Below are 23275 nucleotides of genomic sequence, written 5' to 3' on the forward strand. Positions count from 1 at the left end.
GGAGTTAACCGAGTGAAATCTAATTGCATTGGTTCTTCACCTTGATTAAGAACCAATGTTTTAGCCACTGAATCAGAGCCCTCAGAGAAACTATGGGGGGCAGCAGTAGTGACTCTCTCCTGGCGCCTTTCCCTGTGTCTCCTATCAATCTGGATGGCCAGATGCATTAAAGCTTCCAAAGAGGTAGGAGCAGGATAATTAATTAGGCTGTCTTTGACCGCATCGGAGAGCCCCACTCTAAATTGGCTGTGAAGAGCCTTATCATTTCAACCAGTTTTCACCACCCAATGGTGGAACTCAGTACAGTAAAACTCAACCTCCCTCCTGCCCTGCTTAAGATTACATAAAGCAGATTCAGCCCATGCTGTAGGATCTGGGTCATCATAAATATTAGCCATTGTCCTGAAAAAGGCCTCTAATGAATGGCGGGCTGGGTCAGTAGAGGGTAAAGTATAAGCCCAAATCTGAGGGTCCCCCTGAGTATGTCATGACAAATTTTACCCGCTCTTGTCCAGTGGGGAAAGAACGAGGTAAAAAACTGAGGTATCCTTTACAGGCCTCCTGAAATAAAAAAACATTTACCCCTCTCCCCATTGAATTCGTCCGGAAAAGGAATCTTAGGCTCCATTGGAGCAGGACTTACTGTTACCGACACTGGGTTTACCAAAGGTACAGCAACCGGAGCCGGAGCAGCTGATTGTTGAATAGCATCCAGCCTAGCTGATAACCCTTGCAGACACTGAACGATCTGGTCCTGCTTGGTTTCTTGATCCCCGAGACACTGGAGAAGGCTGGCAAGCAAAGCTTTCGGGTTTGCAGGAGAAGCAGCAGCACCTTTGGCATCCATCTCTGGCCCAAAGTAATGTCATGCCCGGTTTCCCAAAACCCACAACAACCCCCAATGTCCCTGTCTCAGCCCATGCTTCTGCCTTTAACAGCTGCCTTTCACTTCGGGAGGAGCCCTCCTCTAATTGGATGCCGCCAGGTCTTATCTGTGAGAGGACTAGAGGTAGGAGTTCTGAGTAGGCAAGGGAACCAAAGCATAGACACAGTTAACGGGGAACAAGCAATGCGTAGTCGGGAACAGGCTGAGGTCAGTACCATGAGAGCAGCAAAGTACACAATCGAAATCCAAGTCGTAGTCAGGGACAGGCAAAGCAGTCGGGACAGGCAGCAGGTATCAAGAGTCAGAACCAGGCAAGAAGGTCACACCCAGGAATCAATTATAATCGCACCCAAGAACTAGTAATACTGAACCTACGTTGGGCACTGGATACTTGCCTGCAGGGCCTTTAAATTTTCAAATGTCGCACCTTGCGTGATGACGTCACTACGTCGGACGTCATCGCGCAGCATCACAACGCCTGAAGATGCGAATGCGCTGCCCACACGTAGAAGATGGCTGCAGGTGTCCCTGCACACAGCACAGCGGGCGTCTCCGCTGCACCGCTGGACCACTGGACCACCAGGGATCCTTACAGGACCTTCATATAGGGTTTACCTTGACGTGGTATGGTGGCTTGCCAATTTTATCATAATTTTGTTATTAAAATACTTTTATCTAGTCATTGGGGGGGGGGTCACTGACCCTGAAAGTGAAAAACATATTTACTTTGAGGCAGCAATTTTATCATTATCTTGTTTTTCATTGCTTTTATTTTGAGTCAGTCCCTGTTCATCTACCTATACTATTCATCTCCATTCTGACTTTCAAACTACTACCTGGTTGCTATGATAGAAAACAGGAGTAATATTACATTTTGCTGAGACTTAATTACCAGCTTATTAAAAAATACAAATAAGCAGATAAAAGATTTTTCAAACAATATTGTGTAAGACATTAGAGAATGTAGCAGTTATATATTAACATTTGCCCTGTATTTTGGAGATGTAGTACTTCAATATGCAGCAATCTCTGTCCAGAAATGTATGCCTCAATCCATTATCTAAAATGCTGGCGATTTTGGCCATTAACAGTCACTAACAGGAAATGCTTGCATAAGTATGAAAACATTTCAAGAGACTTTCTGTAAATGACAGAGGCTTTGCAATCACTTTTGAAGAATAGATCAAAGTCCATTTGACGCAATCAATATTTAAACATATAAAGAGTGGATCTGTGACACAAATTCAAATTGTGAAATAAATCTACTTAAATCAAGGACTTTTTAAGCTGAAGAGGTAAGAATCTTACAGTTGTTTTACTCTCTTTTGTTTAAATATATAAAAGCTCAGAATTACAGAAAGGCAGTCTCACATATACTCTATATTATCCAAATAGTTCTCATTTTTAAAAACGATTTCCTTTTACTTTGAAATAGTAAAACAGTAGTTTGTACTTAATCCAAACTAAGATAAAATTAATCCTTATTGGAAGCAAAACCAGCCTATTGGGTTTTTTATTGTGTACATAATTTTCTAGTAGACATAAGGCATGAAGATACAAATTGCGGAAAGATCCCTTATTCGGAAAACCGGAAAACGCCAGGCCCCAAGCATTACCTGTACACACAAACACACAGTTTGTGGGGGAAATTACATTTCAATCATAAGTTATCTAAGCAATCCCTTTTTCAAATTCCTACATTTAAAACTCTCCAAATCACAAGATAAGGCTTTAATAAACTATATACGATAACATTTTAAAGTGAATACCAAAATGTATTTAAGCCTTGAAGTTTTCCGGCTTCTTAGGGCAGGAACTGCAGAAATGACCTTTGGTCCCACAATAAACACAGACCATTAGATCATCTACGAGCTCTCTCTGCTGGAGTTAACCGAGTGAAATCTAATTGCATTGGTTCTTCACCTTGATTAAGAACCAATGTTTTAGCCACTGAATCAGAGCCCTCAGAGAAACTATGGGGGGCAGCAGTAGTGACTCTCTCCTGGCGCCTTTCCCTGTGTCTCCTATCAATCTGGATGGCCAGATGCATTAAAGCTTCCAAAGAGGTAGGAGCAGGATAATTAATTAGGCTGTCTTTGACCGCATCGGAGAGCCCCACTCTAAATTGGCTGTGAAGAGCCTTATCATTTCAACCAGTTTTCACCACCCAATGGTGGAACTCAGTACAGTAAAACTCAACCTCCCTCCTGCCCTGCTTAAGATTACATAAAGCAGATTCAGCCCATGCTGTAGGATCTGGGTCATCATAAATATTAGCCATTGTCCTGAAAAAGGCCTCTAATGAATGGCGGGCTGGGTCAGTAGAGGGTAAAGTATAAGCCCAAATCTGAGGGTCCCCCTGAGTATGTCATGACAAATTTTACCCGCTCTTGTCCAGTGGGGAAAGAACGAGGTAAAAAACTGAGGTATCCTTTACAGGCCTCCTGAAATAAAAAAACATTTACCCCTCTCCCCATTGAATTCGTCCGGAAAAGGAATCTTAGGCTCCATTGGAGCAGGACTTACTGTTACCGACACTGGGTTTACCAAAGGTACAGCAACCGGAGCCGGAGCAGCTGATTGTTGAATAGCATCCAGCCTAGCTGATAACCCTTGCAGACACTGAACGATCTGGTCCTGCTTGGTTTCTTGATCCCCGAGACACTGGAGAAGGCTGGCAAGCAAAGCTTTCGGGTTTGCAGGAGAAGCAGCAGCACCTTTGGCATCCATCTCTGGCCCAAAGTAATGTCATGCCCGGTTTCCCAAAACCCACAACAACCCCCAATGTCCCTGTCTCAGCCCATGCTTCTGCCTTTAACAGCTGCCTTTCACTTCGGGAGGAGCCCTCCTCTAATTGGATGCCGCCAGGTCTTATCTGTGAGAGGACTAGAGGTAGGAGTTCTGAGTAGGCAAGGGAACCAAAGCATAGACACAGTTAACGGGGAACAAGCAATGCGTAGTCGGGAACAGGCTGAGGTCAGTACCATGAGAGCAGCAAAGTACACAATCGAAATCCAAGTCGTAGTCAGGGACAGGCAAAGCAGTCGGGACAGGCAGCAGGTATCAAGAGTCAGAACCAGGCAAGAAGGTCACACCCAGGAATCAATTATAATCGCACCCAAGAACTAGTAATACTGAACCTACGTTGGGCACTGGATACTTGCCTGCAGGGCCTTTAAATTTTCAAATGTCGCACCTTGCGTGATGACGTCACTACGTCGGACGTCATCGCGCAGCATCACAACGCCTGAAGATGCGAATGCGCTGCCCACACGTAGAAGATGGCTGCAGGTGTCCCTGCACACAGCACAGCGGGCGTCTCCGCTGCACCGCTGGACCACTGGACCACCAGGGATCCTTACAGGACCTTCATATAGGGTTTACCTTGACGTGGTATGGTGGCTTGCCAATTTTATCATAATTTTGTTATTAAAATACTTTTATCTAGTCATTGGGGGGGGGGTCACTGACCCTGAAAGTGAAAAACATATTTACTTTGAGGCAGCAATTTTATCATTATCTTGTTTTTCATTGCTTTTATTTTGAGTCAGTCCCTGTTCATCTACCTATACTATTCATCTCCATTCTGACTTTCAAACTACTACCTGGTTGCTATGATAGAAAACAGGAGTAATATTACATTTTGCTGAGACTTAATTACCAGCTTATTAAAAATACAAATAAGCAGATAAAAGATTTTTCAAACAATATTGTGTAAGACATTAGAGAATGTAGCAGTTATATATTAACATTTGCCCTGTATTTTGGAGATGTAGTACTTCAATATGCAGCAATCTCTGTCCAGAAATGTATGCCTCAATCCATTATCTAAAATGCTGGCGATTTTGGCCATTAACAGTCACTAACAGGAAATGCTTGCATAAGTATGAAAACATTTCAAGAGACTTTCTGTAAATGACAGAGGCTTTGCAATCACTTTTGAAGAATAGATCAAAGTCCATTTGACGCAATCAATATTTAAACATATAAAGAGTGGATCTGTGACACAAATTCAAATTGTGAAATAAATCTACTTAAATCAAGGACTTTTTAAGCTGAAGAGGTAAGAATCTTACAGTTGTTTTACTCTCTTTTGTTTAAATATATAAAAGCTCAGAATTACAGAAAGGCAGTCTCACATATACTCTATATTATCCAAATAGTTCTCATTTTTAAAAACGATTTCCTTTTACTTTGAAATAGTAAAACAGTAGTTTGTACTTAATCCAAACTAAGATAAAATTAATCCTTATTGGAAGCAAAACCAGCCTATTGGGTTTTTTATTGTGTACATAATTTTCTAGTAGACATAAGGCATGAAGATACAAATTGCGGAAAGATCCCTTATTCGGAAAACCGGAAAACGCCAGGCCCCAAGCATTACCTGTACACACAAACACACAGTTTGTGGGGGAAATTACATTTCAATCATAAGTTATCTAAGCAATCCCTTTTTCAAATTCCTACATTTAAAACTCTCCAAATCACAAGATAAGGCTTTAATAAACTATATACGATAACATTTTAAAGTGAATACCAAAATTATGTCTTCTTTTGTAGTAGATACTAAGACAAATGACAATTCTTTCGAATGAATTTCTGGATAACAGGTCTGTAGGTTCCCTGTATTTCATCTTATTTTATATTATACAGTCATTATTTTACAATGCCCCTCTTTGTCATTAGTATATAATAGTAAAATATATAGACAGAAAACAAACATATTGATCTTCGAGGGTCTTCCAAAAACAGGTGCCAGTTGTATACATGTAGCTGCCACAGAATTATATGTTTGGCCATCAACAAATTCAGTGACTGGGGTGAGGTAGAAGGGGCATTTTACCTTAAAAATAAGGTACAGATGTACAGTGCATTGCATCCACGCTTTTACACCAAGCTCCCATAGCCTTCCATTCCATTGGGGCTCACCTGCAACCCATGACAACTGCTGGTGTAACACCAAGCAGACAGGGTAAATCTGTGGCATGTTGGGGAATAAAGAAAGGGTTTTATACATGCTACTAATTTCATATCACTGGTGAACTAGAACAATTATTTCACTCATCACTATTTGAGGCTAAAAAGAAATCTGATATTTCCACTTACATGTATGTTGGTATTACCTATAGAGTTCTAGTAAGTGTTTCGCTGTGTTTTTAAACTACTTGCTGGCTTGAAAGTGCTTTAAGGAATTCACTGAAATCAGTTCACACACTATGTCTATCCATGTCCATGTAATATTTGTAGCAATACGTCAAATCAACTGGGCTTGCTGTATTTTTTTTTTTTACCTCCTAGAAGACTTTTCGTTAGTCATCCAACTGGCTTTCACAATTCAGAATGACCTGTACAAACTATTTGGGGTTAACTATCCTGTGAATTTTACTCCAATCAGCATAATTTGTTTAGTATAATCAACATGGGTCAGACTGTAGAAAATATGAAGGTGTGGGACACATCCAAGGCAGCAACTGGACTGCAATAGTTTCTTTATTGGGGGTAGAGATACACAACATGTTTCGGGCGGCGCCCTTTGTCACACTTGACAAAGGGCGCCGCCCGAAACATGTTGTGTATCTCTACCCCCAATAAAGAAACTATTGCAGTCCAGTTGCTGCCTTGGATGTGTCCCACACCTTCATATTTTCTACAGTTTGACTAAACTGGGATATCAAGCACAGGATACCCCATGGGAAAATCCGACTAAGAGACTAGGTGAGCTCCACGTGTATTCTTATTTGCAACATGGGTCAGAGACATCATGGAGGCAAGGTGGTGATTGCATGATAAGAGCTATGAGGTGTAATTAAACCATTCAGAATTGAGAAAGCCAGTCGGATGAATAGTATAATGTTCTAATATCATTGTGGGTCACTAGTCTACAGCTTAATGTTTTTTTTTGACTAAGCCTCTACCCCTGTTGCCTGTTTGGTTCAAAAGGACAGAGAGCACTAATTGTCAGGGGGCCTAGTGGCTCCCAAAGAGAGTAGTCCGGACCAAGGAGGAAGTCATCACTCCGGCACCGCAGCATACCCACGTGGAACGCATTGGCGCCGCCATCTTGGATTTTCCGCAGCCGGAAGGAGACGTGCCGCTGAGTGCTCCCGGCGGCCTTGACACTAATGATAGATAATTAGCCAATAGGAGTGTGGAAAACATGTTGATGGTCTAAATCAGCTGTATAAAATGTACAATATGTGATATAAACATAAATTACACTTGAAGTGTAACAAAGAGTGAAAACAGAATTTCCCATAGTTTAACCAGAAGGAAATGTAATTGTTCTCTATACATTTATATAAAAGACACATTTATACACAATTCAGTTGATCATTATGTAATGTTCATTGGAATTTAGTGCTATCAGAAAATACGGGGGTCTTTTATAGGGGAACTGTGTAAATAATTACACATCTTTGTGTTAGTTAAGCATAAATTTCACTTATGCTATATAAATTATTTAAATCTTGTTTCTTTGAGTCTTGGAATTCACAATGTTAGCAAGCAGACAGCACCTATTTTGTGAAAAGTGTGATTAAGGCAAGCTTTGCTGCATACCATAATATTATTTGTGAACCAGAACAGGGCACATAATGCCCATGCACTGGCTGCTCAATTAGATGGTGAGCTCCGAATTACGGAATGACTGTCTCCTATAGACTCCATTTTATACAAATAATCTCTGTAATAATAAAACAGTAGCTTGTACTTGATCCCGACTAAGATATAATTAATCCTTATTGAAAGCAAAACCAGCCTATTGGGTTTATTTAATGTTTAAATGAATTTCTAGTAGACTTAAGGCATGAAGACCCAAATTACAGAAAGATCCGTTATCCAGAAAACCCCAGGTCCCGAGCATTCTGGATAACAGGTCCCATACCTGTATATATATATATATATATAATGTATCTGTAAGTCATTTTAACTCGAGTTTCTTTACAGGTGGTATGAAAAGAAGATGGCATATTCACTGAATAAGGTCATTTTTACAGTTATTCTTGTTTTGGAGCTGTTATGGCAGGCCCAATCTGAGCAACTTGCTACATGTTCAGTTATACAGGGGCCACCTGGAAGAGATGGGAAAGATGGTGAAAGTGGAATGAAAGGGGATCTAGGTACGTTTACTTTGTAATCTGACATGATACAAGCTATGCTCTTACTTTTTCAGGTGCCTGATAGGCTGTAGTCTCTCTTGTAATTATTAAATCAAAGACTGAGTTTTCCATAGCCTTTATTAATGTGTATAGATACAGTATCTACTGTAAATGCTGTGCGACATTCAGGTTAGCAGGGACCATAGCCACGGAACAGTTTAAGCACACAAATGGAGTCTGATTCCACCTTTAAGAGTTCAATGCAGCTTGATTGGCTTTTATTATGAACACAACCAACAGCTTTAACACAGGATTAGGAGTCCCGATTTAACACCCACACTGGGGTACACAGAAACTAAATTATATTCAGCACGTACAGCCTTGCAAGACATCCATACAACTTATATGTACCTGCCCTATTTAAACTGACCTAAGTGTAAGAGTACTAACAAAGTTTCCCTCGCCAGAATTGAACGCTAGCAAAAGATTATTATGAAATGGTTGTGCTGATGAATTAACACTAATGAAACGTTGCCAGTGTTCGGCTGCTGAGACGTAACTTCACATTTTAGTGAATTTGCATACTGGTAATGAATTTGTGCCTAGTGAACTGACACAAAGGGGCAGATTTACATAGGGTCGAATATCGAGGGTTAATTAACCCTCGATATTCGACTGCCGAATGTAAATCCTTCAACTTCGAATATCGAAGTCGAAGGATTTACCGCAAATAGTTCGATCGAACGATTAGATCCTTCGAATCGTTCGATACATAGGATTTTAATCCATCGATTTAACGATTTTTGTTCGACCAAAAAAAATGGGGACCTTCCCCATAGGCTAACATTGCACTTTGGTAGGTTTTAGGTGGCAAAGTAGGGGGTCGAAGTTTTTTTAAAGAGTCAGTACTTCGACTATCGAATGGTCGAATAGTTGAACGATTTTTAGTCCGAGTAGTTCGATTCGAAGTCGAAGGTCGAAGTAGCCAATTCGATGGTCGAAGTAGCCAAAAAAAAATGTGAAATTCAAGGTTTTTTTTATTCTATTCTCAAGCTAAGTAAATGGGCCCCAAAGTGTGGCAGATCATTCGCTGCTAAAAATTCGCCCTTTAGTGAATTTGCCCCACAGTCTCTTTCCTGACTACACACACACTTCCAGCACAAGGAGGTCTCCAAGGGCCTCACACCCTCCCACAAGGAGGTCTCCACTCACTCTGAGGTTTAATAGCCCTCTTTTATCTGCAGCTCACATGCAGCCTAATCAGATATCTACCTCTAGCTGGGCAGCTGCAAAACCCTAAATGAATGGAATGGAGGACCCACCCTGCTGTTCTCCATTCACTGCAGGGACCCCTTAATCCAATCCAAAATAACACAGCTTACTTGCTGCAGCAACATACATTTTCCCTGAAGTTTTATATTTACCACACTGGTGAAATATACATGTAATCATGGTAATTTCAAATACATCTCTTACAACTGTATATCTGTACAGTATATATATTGTACATCTGTAATGATGTATAGTGACTTCAAAGAACAATATCTCTAGATCCTAAACACAGTGGGAGGCAGTGGCTCCTGATACCCCAAAACTCTGCAACTTTATACTCGTAAGAAGTAGGTTAGCTGAAGGCTGGAGAAAACTCTAGCATTGCATAGTAAAAAATTAACTCATTTCATCTGCATTGCTAAAAGTGCTTCCATGCTTCACTTAGTGGTAAATATAAGAATAACACCTAAGCCCAAGCAGGAGAAATAGGAGCAGAATGCACAAAAACACTGAATAGGTGCGTAAAACAATAAGTGCCTAAAAGGGCTTTCATTGGACTCTTTCTGAATGAACAGGATTGGGCATTATAAGAGGGTTGTCCACACACATTAAAATGAAAAAAAAAAAAAAAAAAACATTTACTGGTCTGAGAATATCATTTTATGTATTGATGGAATTATGGTGGAATGAATTATTAGAAAGGCACTTGGGGGCCCATTTACTTAGCTCGAGTGAAACTTCACCCTAATACTGGAAGTGCTAGTGCGATCGATATTAATAAATAAATAAATAACTAACTTGTGCTCCACTTAGTTATTTATTTATTAATATTGATGGCACTAGCACTTTAATATAAATTCTTGTAAATTCCAGTATTAAGGTGAAGTTTGGAGTGGTATTCATTTGAACTAAGGGTGGTACCTTATACAGTGACGTTTTTAAGATTTATATTGTGGAACTTTTAGCACTGGTTCAGGGGTTCTTTTTCTTTTTTTAATTAACGTTTCAAAATCAACACCATAGAAATCATTACAGTGCCCTTTTTATATGGTCAGAAACGTATACACTTTGCAGCAACTTAAAAAACTTAATTTTAACTTTTTAATGCATAATAAAATGAAAATAGAATTACACTTTCACATTCAAGGGTCGAATTTCGAATTTAAAAAACGTTGAAATTGGAATTCAAAAAGACCAACTGAAATTAAGTTCAAGGTTTTTTTATTCGAATAGATCAGTTTTCAATCCAATAGGTCCGTATTCGACTGAATTCGAATCGATCGAATAGAAGGAATAGTGCATTCGATCGAATTCGATTCAAAGTTTTTCCCAAAAAGATTGCTACCTAAAACATGTTGGGATTATATTTAAGTATTATATATATATATATATATATATATATATATGTATATATATATATATATATATATATATATATATATATATATATATATATATATATATATATATATATATATACAAATATTAACAAACCGCACTCCAGGGTCTTTGTCCTCTGTGCAAAAAGGTGAGACTTTATTTCAACGTTTCGGCTCCATAATTCGGGCCGTCATCAGGAGACCTGATGACGGCCCGAATTATGGAGCCGAAACGTTGAAATAAAGTCTCACCTTTTTGCACAGAGGACAAAGACCCTGGAGTGCGGTTTGTTAATATTTGTATATATAATTTTGTGGAAGCCTGCACCCAGGCATTGGACCAAGTTGGTTGGGAGTGCACCAGGCCGGATCTGTTTATATATATATATATATATATATGTTTATTAATTTAGTAAATTCAGCTAAATATGTATTTTGTAAGAAGTTACTCAACTACCATTACAGCATATAAACATGACAAGGGGACTCCTCAATTGACCCTTCGCCTTTAGCTATCCCATTGAACCCCATTGTTACATATCGTAATGAAACACCAGGAGCCAGAAATGGTGAAAATGGCCACAGCATTTATTCACATTTTATCAAATAAATAGGACCTTGCCAGCCTCACCCCAAGGCAATATTCAAAGCCAGAATTCCATAAGAGATCGCTACTAAGCTCTGCCGTTCCTCACTTGAGATCAGCGCTATGTCATTATATCCACCACTGAGTACTAGGCTGCCTCTACCTACAGAGAGGATGGCCCCAAACTCTGCTACGAGCAGGAGCTGCATCTCCCACCATAAGAGATGTTCAGCAGCCCTGCTGTCGGTCCCGAATCTGCGTGTGTCGATTATAGGAAATCCAAACAGGCTAGCACAAGCAGTAGTATCAATCAACCCACTGTGCAGTCACAGGAGAGAACCTCAGTTTTTCCTCTTCTAAATGTACCTGTGCAGTACTCTGGCAAGGTCCTACTGCTGCTGTCAAACCATAATATAACAATACATGCAGGAATACATGCACATATGACAACATAAAGAGAAACTCCTAACATATCACGAAATATGCAAAAAAGGGGAGGGATGGTGGGATGTTTGTACCTGCTCAGAAGATAAGGAAGTGGCTTCTTCCCCAGACATCACATCACTGTCTTTCTCTGCCCCCAGCATGGCATTTCCCTGCCTTAACTTATTCCTTCTCACCCACTCACAGCTACCTCTGATTTTGCCAGTCTTTAAATATAGACCAGTGTAATTTGGCTGCTGGTCATTTGGATCCCTTGTCATGCAGCCCCTGCGTTTATAGCTCCAGGGCTTTCATTTCAAACCTTTGTGTAAATCTAGGCCCAGCAGGAGAAATTGGACCACCGGGTTTGAAGGGACCTGCAGGACCACCTGGAAAAGCAGGGCCTCCAGGTCAAAAAGGAAATCAAGGGGAGAGAGGAAATGATGGTGTATCAGGTAACAAGCTTACAAAATGTTTCATGTGTTTTATGTTATTTGTATATGTAGTGCTATTGAAAGCAGTGTTTGTCTGCCCCTTCCTATTCTCTGCCCTGATGGCTCATACTGTTGATACAATGTAAGATAAAGTAGCTGATTAACAGACCTATATTTCGTGGGAACTATGACTTTTGCAACATTGTTTAAAAAGTAACAACTGGGAGTTAAGCAAATGCTGTTAAATAGCAATTGTTTTTAAAAATAATAAAAGCACTAACAATTTTTAATAAATGTATATGGATAAGTTGCTTAGAAGTAATGTTTTCTTTTATTTGGCATTTTTTTATTTTGGGGATGACTTATCCTGGGTGAGTGATGACCTCACAGAAAGGCATTTAACAAATCAGGTATAGTTGTATTATTATCATGATGAAGACATTTTGGTGACTCAAATGGGACAGGGTGGGGGAGTCCATAGCGTGATCCATAGAAAGTGGTTAATGCAATAATCATTTATGCATATAGAACTTACAGACACTGAGCATAATATTCCCTAATTCTATTAGTTGAAAAATATTCTATTGAACAAATATTCTTCAATTTAGGTCAGCAAGGACCAAAAGGAGAAAAGGGCTCACTTGGTACTCCTAGCACTCCTGGAAACCCAGGTCCTAAGGGAGCTACTGGATCAACAGGACCTCCTGGAATCCCAGGTCCCATGGGAACTACTGGTGCTCAAGGTGCCAAAGGAGATCGAGGTAACCCCAATGGTTATTATGAACCTAGACAACTTTTTACCATTTGGCAGGTCATAAAATCCATCTCAAATAGTATTTAAGATCTATTTGTTCACTTGCAATTTAGCTGAGTTCCATTAATGTTTTAGTGCATAAAGTTTTATTTTGTGATAAATGTAAGATGTTCTGTTGTGAATTGGAGGGCACATAATGTAAAACTGGGATCACTCAGTGTTGTCTTGATTGTGTTGATGCTGTCCTTCAACTGTTAAGGATCTTAAGGATGCGGGACATTTACTTTCCTTATTGAGTACCTATTTTGGTAAAGAGATTACAATTATACACAAAGTTTTCTATTTTTTTTTACTTTAGTATTTGAATTTCTTCTTAATCACAATTTTTTTCTTATTCGATGGACAATTCGTTCTCAAGAGATGTGGGGCCGCAAAAAGGGGCTTCCTTTGCCCCTCCTATGCCAGTCTCTACATTAGTTGGTGGGAACTGTCACGCATCAGAACCTCCACCATGATAATATTATTTGGTATGGTTGCTATATAGACAACATTATCATGATTTGGAAAGGTTCCATTGAATCACTACTATATTGTTTTAGATTTTATTAATCTGCACTTCTAAAGTTTTCACTAAACCCACACAGGAGATACAATTTTGCGCCAAGTAGCTGCAATCCTAAACATATCTTTAATAGTATCCCATATGGTTAGTTTATAGATATCGTAGAAATTGCTCCAGTTTGGTATTATTTGAGGAACAGGCTGATCATTTGAAAAATAAATTAAATGCCCATGGCTATTCTAAAGATATAATACAATCAGCATACCTTAAGGCAATAAATATAAACAAGAAGAGTTACTGCCATCCCCTAATTTTGCCAGAAAAATTATTGCCAGGATAATTATCAAGGAGGATCTAATGAAAATATTTATTATTAAAATCCTTCCTATTGTTTGCCTTAAGAAGCATTTAAACAGTAAATTAACCCAATAGGATTGTTTTGCCTCTAATAAGAATTAATTGTATCTTAACTGGGATCAAATACAAGATACTGTTTATTTATACAGAGCAAAAGAAAATACATTTTGAAAATTGGAATTATTTGATTATAATGGAGTCTATGGGAGATGACCTTCCCATAATTTGGAGCTTTCAGGTTTCCAGATAATAGATCCCATATCTGTATGTGATGCACCTTTAAATATTTCATAACATATACTTTTATTATATTTATTAATTAATAGAATTGAAAATGACAAGTACTTGGTGTAAATACACTCTTCTTTAACAACTAAGGGGCAAATTCACTAAGCGCCGAAGCGCCAAACGCTATCGTTAATTCGCTAGTGTTTGGCATTTTTGGTACTTCGCAAATTCACTAACGAACGCTGGCGTAATTTCGCTAGTGTAACTTTGCACCCTTACGCCTGGTGAATTTGCGCAACGAACGAAACTACGCAAATTCACTAACATGCGCATTGTTCTTTACGCCACCTTTTACGCTAGACTTCCTTCGCCACCTCAGACCAGGCGAAGTGCAATAGAGTAGATAGGGATTGCTTCAAAAAAGTCAAATTTTTTTCTAAGTCCCAAAAAACGCTGGCGTGTTTTCTACATTATGGGTGATAGGCTGAAAAAGATCGAAAACATTTTTGGGGCTCCCCTCCTTCCCCCCTAAATTTCCTGACTCATGACAACTTACCTATACAGTGGGCACATGTGTAGGGCAAAATAAAATTTTTATTTGATGTTTTGAAGGTTTTCTAGGCATTTGTAGTGCTGATATGTATTCCTCCATTGAAATTTGAATTTGGCGCCGTATGCAAATGAACCATCGCTAGCGAAACTTCGCTTGACGAATTAACGCTAGCGCAACTTCGCAAACTTACGCTACCCCTGTTCGCAACTTCAGATTTTAGTGAATTTGCAGAGCGCTGGCGAAAATACGCCTGGCGAAGTGCGGCGAAGTGCAGCGTAGTGCGGCGAAGTTGCGCCTGGCGCAACTTTGAATCTTAGTGAATTTGCCCCTAAGGCTCCACAAGCGATTTTGTCGCGATCCGACGCGCTGCGACAAAAATAAGGTAAGAGATAGAATTGTCGCATGGTATTGCAGCAACAAAATCGCTCCATGGAGTCCTACCCTAAAAGAGATGATGGAAGATGGAAAAAGATAATACAAATTTTTTCTTATAACTATTTTATAAGAATAAATAAATGGTAGTAGAATACATGCAAATAGATAAATTGTAGTAGAAAAGGTATTAACCCCTAGGTGGATATACATTGACCAATACCAATCATATACATAGGTAAATGGCAATGTTTATTCACAATTCTCCTAACAAAGATTAAGGGGCATATTTATCAAGGGTCAAATTTTGAATTGAAAAAACGTCGAAATTCGAGTTCAAAAAGACCAACCGAAATTAAGTCAAAAAGTTTTTTTTTTGGTCTAATAGATCCATTTTCAATCGAATGGTCGAAGTCAAATTTTTAAAGAGACAGTACATGATGAATTTCAATATTCAAGTTTTCAAATTTTTTTTCAAATTCAAATTGCATTTGGACTATTCCCTAGTTGAAGTACACAAAAAATAGCTTGAAATTCAAATTTTTTTTCATTCAAAAATTCACCTCGACCGTTGATAAATCTGCCCCCAAAAATCTAAGCCATGAAAACAATAGTTAGCAAAAATGTTGTTAGGAAACAGTCATCAAGATAATTATTTGCCTTCATTTTCTTCTTCCTTTTTCCATCTCTGAAATAAGGCTAACTGACAACAGAATACAAATATTGTTTTGTGAGGCTCCAAAATGAAAAAAACTAAAGCCAATCCCATTTTGTCTTTGATATTAAAAGTCTAAATCATATTACATCATATTAAAAATGAATATAGGTGAATGCTCTAGATATATGATTTTATTTTTCCTTTATTTTTTCTAAAGGTCTACAGGGACCAAAGGGAGAGCCTGGGTTACGTGGTGCTACAGGATATCCAGGACTCCCTGGGATAAGTGGTCCAGTAGGAATATCTGGTAAACCTGGTGAAAGAGGTATAGCGGGGACACCTGGAATTATAGGTCCTAAGGGGGACAAGGGAGACCCAGGTAAACTAAAATCATGGCATATTCTGTAAAAATAATGTACTATAATATGTAATAAATAATATATCTCTGTTAATTTGTGTTCTTTCTTTGGAAGAGAAGCCATCAGATGCCAACACTCAAAACACAACCAGAGCAAAACACTATGAGGTGCTAACACTCAAAACACCTAATACAAAATTACACAAACTGCCAATAAGTGACATAAAAACCTTTTATTATTTTTGTATTCTTATGGCAAGTGGTTAAATATGAATAATAAATTGGTAATAACATGAACAATATAATATATAACACTAGAAATGAGGTGTGACGTGCAATAGAGAACCTGGAATTGCTAAGGACCTATATAGCAATCCCACCTCTCTCTCTCTATATGGAGTTGGTAATATATCAAACAAGGAAAGTGCTACTTATTAAAACTAAGTACTGTAACTAACATAAAATGATTAGAATATCAATTCTACTATGTAAATCAATAAATAGAACAAAGAAAATATTCAAGATGTACACTCAGAAGGGTATTTATCAAAGGGCAAATTGTAGAGCAACGTGAGCTTTTTTAGACCTCTCAAATGAACTCACAACTGGAATGGTTTATAATTTAAGAAAAAACTTGAACGGAAAAAACTCAAATCAGCGAGTTCAGGGTTAACAACTGAAAACACGAAATCATTGAGTTTTCGGCAAAGTAAACTTTAATAGCTTGAACTGTGAAAAAAAAAATCAAATATCATGAAGACTATTAACATCTTCAAATGGTCCAAGGGACCTGTGTAATTGTCTCCTACATGACCTTGACAGGTTTCTGATGATTTTAGATTGTGTATTTTTGGATTCAATCTATTTCTATGGTCGGGGTATAATAAATCTTGAAAATTTTGAGTTTTCTTTTAACCTGAAAAATTGATTTTTGACCTAAAAATACCATTGAAAACTAAATTTTTTCATGGAAAACACAACTCAACATTTGATAAATAACCTGCTTAATAAGAAGTAAGTGTTCTAGTGGAATGCTTTCCCACAAATCCAGGTCAGCTCAAACACACAAATAGATGGCTATACTACTATACCACAAACACTTTGTTTTTCAACTGTGCAAGATAAATGTCTGCTGAATCCATACTTAATACTTAATTGTGGCCATTCTAATATACTACACTGCAATTTGAAACTAGTTAGTATCTAGCAACACAGATGTAGGAGGGATGTGTAAAGGGAACATGGAGTGTATTGTTTGTTCTATGTATATATTTTATGTTTCTGAACTATTTTATGTTTGTAAATATTATTACAATTTTGCTACCAGTAACAAAAGCCAAAATTTCAATTTAAAATGGCTTATAGCCATTCCTTGAATTTTGTTCCCTCAGATAACAGCCTGGCCAAAAGAATTGAATTATTAGAAGAGAAATTAAGAACAATACTGTTCAATCTTGAGGTTATGGAAAAGAGTAAGTCATATGTAATTTTCTGCTTTGGTGGTGTCAAACAACAGCATTTTGTAAAATTACCATTTGTAACATCCTGCCTGGAGTTCAACCAGTGACCTCGTATTTTCATACTGTCTGCATTGCCTCTACTCTATATGAGCAGACAGCTAGGGGCAGATTTATCAAGGGTCGAATTTCGAAGTGTAAAAAACGTTGAAATTCGACCATCGAATTGCATTACTTCGATATTCGAAGTCGAAGGTTTTTTTAATCGAATTTGACCGTATTCGGTCGAAGTAAAATTGTTCGATTGTACGATAAAATCCTTTGAATCGAACGATTTGAACGATTTAATCGATCGATCAAACGATTTTACTTTGACTTCTAAAAACTTAGCCAAATGTTGGCTATAGGTTCTAGGACAGGGATCCCCAACCTTTTGAACCCGTGAGCAACATTCAGAAGTAAAAGGAGTTGGGGAGCAACACTAGCATGAAAAATCAAATAAGTGGTGTGATTGGCCATTTAGTAGGATTGTCACACTACATTGAGGTTCTGTTTGGCAGTACATCTGGTTTTTATACAACCAAAACTTGCCTCCAAGCTAGGAACTCAAAAATGAGTACCTGCTTTGAGGCCACTGGGAGCAACAGCCAAGGGGCTGGAGAGCAACATGTTGCTCACGAGCTACTGGTTGGGGACCACTGTTCTAGGAGGTCCCTATAGGCTAACATAGCAATTCGGCAGGTTTAAGGTGGCAACGTTTTTTAAAGAGACAGTACTTCGATTTCCAAAATCAAACTTTTTTACTTCGAATTGAAGTCGAATTTAGGCCTATTCGATGGTCGAAGTACCCAAAAATTAGTTCGAAATTCGAAGTTTTTAAATTCGACAATTCACTTCGACCATTAGTAAATGTGCCCCCTAATGTCCTAGTTCATTGCTATTTCTATCCTTGTATTTGCAAGTAAGCATGGCTTGTTTCACCTGTTGCTAATCTGGCCACAAGTGATTGGTGTATGCCATTAGGCAGGCTATAGAACCCCCTGCTCTGTAGTGACTCATTGGCCAATGCAGGTCTATTATGAGATAGTTTTGGGTGAGCGCTGATTTACTGTTCCTGACCTTTGCCTGTGTTATTTTTTAAGGGGCCCATTAAAGATTGTGGGGTTTTTTGTGCCAAAAAAAGTGTGTCAACCTTTGTAAGTTTGGCATCTTTAACCTAACAGCTGGTGAAGTTTTTCTTCATTAATAAAGCCCATTTAGGTAAGCTTACAGAGATTTTGCCACAAAATCCTGCATGATTAGTAAACTCACAAAGGGTTTCATTAAAGTGATTTTCAGCACAAGCAATCTTAAGTTGGCCCCTAAGTGTAAAAACCACAAAACTTTGCCAGTTGGGAAGGTCATGTATAAGTTCTTTTCCAAATGTAAAAATCTTTCTTTGCTTCAAGCTTTTAGCTTTTTGCTTTTAGAGGCTTTTGTTTTTTTTTTACCATTGTAAGCACACAAACATTCAAATGAAAATGAGGATTTTGAATTTTTTGTATTCTTATTCGGATTCATGTTTTAATAATTGTTTTATATTCGATCTTTTAATATATAAGTAGACATTCGTGGTTTTTAAAAATGTGAGGTTGTGCATGGTTGGAAAAAACTTCTAAAACCTCACATATTCAAATTTTGATAAATAGGCCTCTCACTATAGAGCTTAAGGTAACCACAGCCTTTGATATTTGTGTTGCTTTCTCTGGAAAAAAAAGGTGCTTGCAAGAGGACATGATTATACATTGCTTTACAAGTAGATAAGAGGACATTATGGATATAGATCGATAGTGGGGGATCATTTTTCCGTTTTTCAGTGCACTAGAGGCCAACCCTTTAGACTAGAAGAACAGCACTTTCTGAACATAGGTGGTCCTTCATAGTGAGGGCAGTGAGGTTGTGGAATACCCTCCCTGGTGATGTTGTGATAGGTTCTATTAACACCTTTAGGAGTGGCTTGGATGATTTCTTGAACATTGAAGCTCATTGGCCAGTCCGATACCCAGTAAAATTATTCTGCAAAGTGGCATAATCCTGCATGGAACTTCAAATTGTGCACAATTTTATTATCAACAGCAAATATAGAGAGAGCACTTTCAATAGCCCCCTCAAGGTCATTAATAAACAAGTTAAAAAGCAAAGGGCCAAGGACATATCCCTGCTGTATTGCACTAGAAAACAAAATACTCCATTTACCACCACTTTTTGTAATCTATCCTTCAGTCATGTTCTGGGCCAATAATAATTAATTTAAAGCGCAATGTAAGTTTTTTTTTTTTTTAAAAAATCCTTCTGTATTATAGTATATTAAATGCTTTAGCAATGTATAAGTAGCTCACATCCACTGCCACCCCAGTCTATGTTACTGCTTACCTTCTCATAGAAGGCATTTAAACTAGTCTGGCATATATTGCACATAAAACCATGCTAGCACAAACTCATAGTTTTGTGATTTTAATGTATTCTAGTATCTTATTCCTTAATAACACTTTCTAAATCTTCCCTACCACTGATGTTAAACTATCAGGTCTATAGTTTTCAGGTTGAGAGCATTTTTATAAAAAATGAATTCACCTCTTAATATTCCCTTTTAACAAACTCGGGGAAAAAAAGTGCTTAGTGTTCTTGTAATGGCTGAAGATAAATTTACAGCATATTGTAGGTGTTATACATATTTTGTAGGCATAAAAAAAAGACAACAATTTGGCTTAAGCATTAAATTTGATTTACACTAATGTCACTAATTGTTTTGACACTTAAAACTTTTTTTTTCAGGATATGGCTTTGAACCTTGGTTCCCACTAAGAAATTAAAGAAAATGAAGAAATATGAATCTGTTGCAGCTCCAATGACTTGTCAAGAATGCAGATCCTGTAGTTATAATGTAAAAAAATGTATAGATAATTGTGCCTCTTATAATCCAGTATTTGTCTGTACTATGTCGTTATGATTTTTACATTAATATAACAGATATTTTTTTAAATATTATTTCATTGAATGATGGTCTTACCTCAGAATAAGTTATTATATATAAAATTTGCAGATGACAACTGCAAAACTATAGTAGCCACAAAATGCAGTACTGTATGTAATACTGCAAAAAAGGTAATGCTCTGCAATGAAACAGGCAAAGTTTGCATTGTTATAATATTAAACTGATATTAAGTCTCTTAATTGCATTAAATGACCAACATTTCAAAGCACTACAGCAGAATATGGTGTACTTTAGTTTACAAAGCCCAAAAATCCTGGAAAAGTAGGGTTATCCCAGGAAACCATATTCAACACCTTTTGCCGAATCAAATATGGGTAATGTCTTTATACTCCTAGTTACCAAACATCAAAGCTTTTCTGAATTTAGAGGTTTCTATAAAAATGTATGAAAAATCACCACAAAAAATATCAATGCCTTGGGTCCACTAAATAATTTGATGCCCAATGTGCATAGGATTACCAAAGTATTAGTTTATGAAATTACCAAAATTACCAAATTTCTCATGTATCTAATATTTAGAAACCCCAAAATGAAGTTATACAATTTGTTGCGGTGGTCACCCAAGCTATTGAATGATCAACACAATTTAATGCATTTTTTGTGCAGTAAAAACACAAAAAACACATTGGCACATTCAGGCAAAGTCAAAATGGGTAATCATATCTTTCAACTCCAACCGTCGCAAATTTCCCAAATTTTTCGGTTTTGATTAAATAAATGAAAAGCACCTCAGCTTCTATTTTCTAGTATCTTATCTCCCACATAGGGGCAAATTCACTAACCTGCGGGAATTCACCAGCGACGGCTTCGCTCACATCGTACACGTCGCCAGGCGAAAATTCGCCAGGACAACGCTAATTCACTAAAATGCAAAGTTGCGTCCTGGACGGCGAACGATGGTGAAGTTTTGCTAGAGTTAATTCGGCAAGCAAAGCGAAGTTGAGCTAGCATTGGCTAATTTGCATACAGCGGGAAGTTAAATTTCAGTGGACGTATATGTTGCAGCAAATACATTACACTACACAAGCCCAGGGAACCTTAAAAAAGAAAATAGAGTTGTTATAATACCCTACACATGTGCCCAGTGTATAGTGTGCCATATGTAAGAACATGTAGGGGGGAAGCAGGGTACCTTAAAAAATACCATTACCATCTTTTGCAGCCTATCACCCTGAAAAACTGAAAAGTCGCCAGCTTTTTTTGGGGACTTAGAAAAATGTTCACATTTTTTTGGAGGAACTCCTATCTACTCTATTGCACTTCACCTGGTCTGAGGTGGCGAAGGCAAGTCTGGCGCAAGAGGTAACGTTCATTAAAATCCGCATCTTAGTGAATTTGCTTAGTTAGGTCCATTCGCCAGAGCAAAAATTTGCCTAGCTTTAGAGTGTCTAAGTTGCGCTACAGTCTATCTCCTTCGCTAGCGAATTTACGCCAGCGCCTGTTAGTAAATCGGTGAAGTCCCGAATTAATGTCACGCAAATTTTAGCCAGCGTTAGTCACTTCTCCCTTTAGTAAATTTGCCCCCAAGAGATAACATCCTAAATATGAATGCCAGAGGTACAATGAATAGTTTTATGCCCATTGTTCATAAGATTACCAAAGAATCTGACGTTTAGAGATCCCAAAATGTTAGGGCATACAAATTGTCCTGGAAGTCACTTCACCTACTTAATAATCAACACATTTACTGCATTTTTACAGAGTAAAAACTCAAAAAAATACATTGACCCCCCCACAAAACCATATATTTTTGCAAAGTACACATTCAAATGCAAATTCAAAATGGCCAACCATGTCTTCCTTGTCCAAACTACTAAGTCACAATGCTTTCCCAGAATTGTTGGTTTAAATGAAATACAGGTATAGGATCCCTTATCCGGAAACCCGATATCCAGAAAGCTCCGAATTACGGAATGGTCTCCCATAGACTCCATCCAAATAATCCAAATTTTTAAAAATGATTTCCTTTTCTCTGTAATAATAAAACAGTAGCTTGTACTTGATCCCAACTAAGATATAATTAATCCTTATTGGAAGCAAAACCAGGTTATTGGGTTTATTTAATGTTTAAATGAATTTCTAGTAGACTTAAGGCATGAAGACCCAAATTACGGAAAGATCCGTTATCCGGAAAACCCCAGGTCCCGAGCATTCTGGATAACAGGTCCCACACCTGTACCTGAAAATCTCCTTAAAGCTTCCACTTTTTAGCATCTTATCTCCTTCATAGCATTAAGCACTAATAGAAAACATCTTAAATATGAATGCAAGGGGTCCACTGAACAGTGTGATGTCCGTTGTGCATAGGATTACCAAAGTATCTGGCATTTACAGACTGCAAAATAAAGTTAGCGCATAAAAATTGTCACAAAAGTCACTTCAGCTACTGAATAATCAACATATTTACTGCATTGGTGTGGGTTAAGAACATAAAAAAGATATGGTGACCCCCCAAAGACACATTCTAACTACTTAGCTGCAATGCTTCCCCAAAATAGTCTGTTTTGATGAAATACCTGAAAATCAACTCAAAGCTTCCACTTTCTAGAGCCTTATCTCCCACATAGCATACCAAAAAATAAACATCATACAGTAAATATGAATTCCAGAGGTCTGAACACTTTGAAGCCCAATATGTATAGATTTACCAATGCAGGTGGCGTACAGAGTTGCCCAAATGAAAATTTACATATACATTTTCACTGCTGACACTGGCTACTGCAATATAAGGACCAGGTGTGTGTATTATGTGCCATAACACATTTAACAGTATGGAGACCTAACAAAAAATATATTTTTGGAAAGTAGCCCATGTCTTTAGGTAGCATGAGAGTGTTTATGGCAATCCTAGGTGACTTTTGTGAC

At 38.0% G+C, this 23275-nt stretch overlaps 1 protein-coding gene across 4 annotated transcripts; it reads left to right on the forward strand.

Annotated features, from left to right (window-relative positions):
* The first annotated feature begins 2137 nt into the window (after positions 1 to 2137).
* LOC121395414 (collagen alpha-1(XIII) chain-like) lies at positions 2138 to 20621 on the forward strand. 4 transcript variants are annotated; one of them, XM_041568943.1, is made up of 8 exons: positions 2160 to 2181; positions 5447 to 5496; positions 7832 to 8004; positions 11982 to 12098; positions 12686 to 12838; positions 15779 to 15940; positions 17311 to 17391; positions 20191 to 20621. In XM_041568943.1, exons 2-8 carry the CDS (start codon positions 5462 to 5464, stop codon positions 20226 to 20228), a joined length of 759 nt encoding a protein of 252 aa, XP_041424877.1. In that variant the 5' UTR covers positions 2160 to 2181; positions 5447 to 5461; the 3' UTR covers positions 20229 to 20621. The 4 variants fall into 4 exon arrangements, with proteins under 4 accessions (XP_041424879.1, XP_041424877.1, XP_041424878.1 ...); XM_041568942.1 differs by lacking the exon at positions 2160 to 2181 and adding an exon at positions 4912 to 4949; XM_041568945.1 differs by lacking the exon at positions 5447 to 5496 and having other exon boundaries at positions 2138 to 2181.
* The last annotated feature ends 2654 nt before the right edge of the window (positions 20622 to 23275 follow it).

This window comes from Xenopus laevis, chromosome 7L (assembly GCF_017654675.1).
Source record: "Xenopus laevis strain J_2021 chromosome 7L, Xenopus_laevis_v10.1, whole genome shotgun sequence".
In the NCBI taxonomy this organism is placed as follows: domain Eukaryota; kingdom Metazoa; phylum Chordata; class Amphibia; order Anura; family Pipidae; genus Xenopus; species Xenopus laevis.

What these genes read in the sequence shown, in the direction of transcription:
- LOC121395414 (XM_041568943.1), top strand. Translation starts at nt 5,462, where the DNA reads ATGACAATTCTTTCGAATGAATTTCTGGATAACAG. An exon ending in AGGAAATGATGGTGTATCAG is followed by an intron (nt 12,099 to 12,685) that starts GTAACAAGCTTA and finishes TCTTCAATTTAG; the next exon opens with GTCAGCAAGGACCAAAAGGA. An exon ending in TCTTGAGGTTATGGAAAAGA is followed by an intron (nt 17,392 to 20,190) that starts GTAAGTCATATG and finishes TTTTTTTTTCAG; the next exon opens with GATATGGCTTTGAACCTTGG.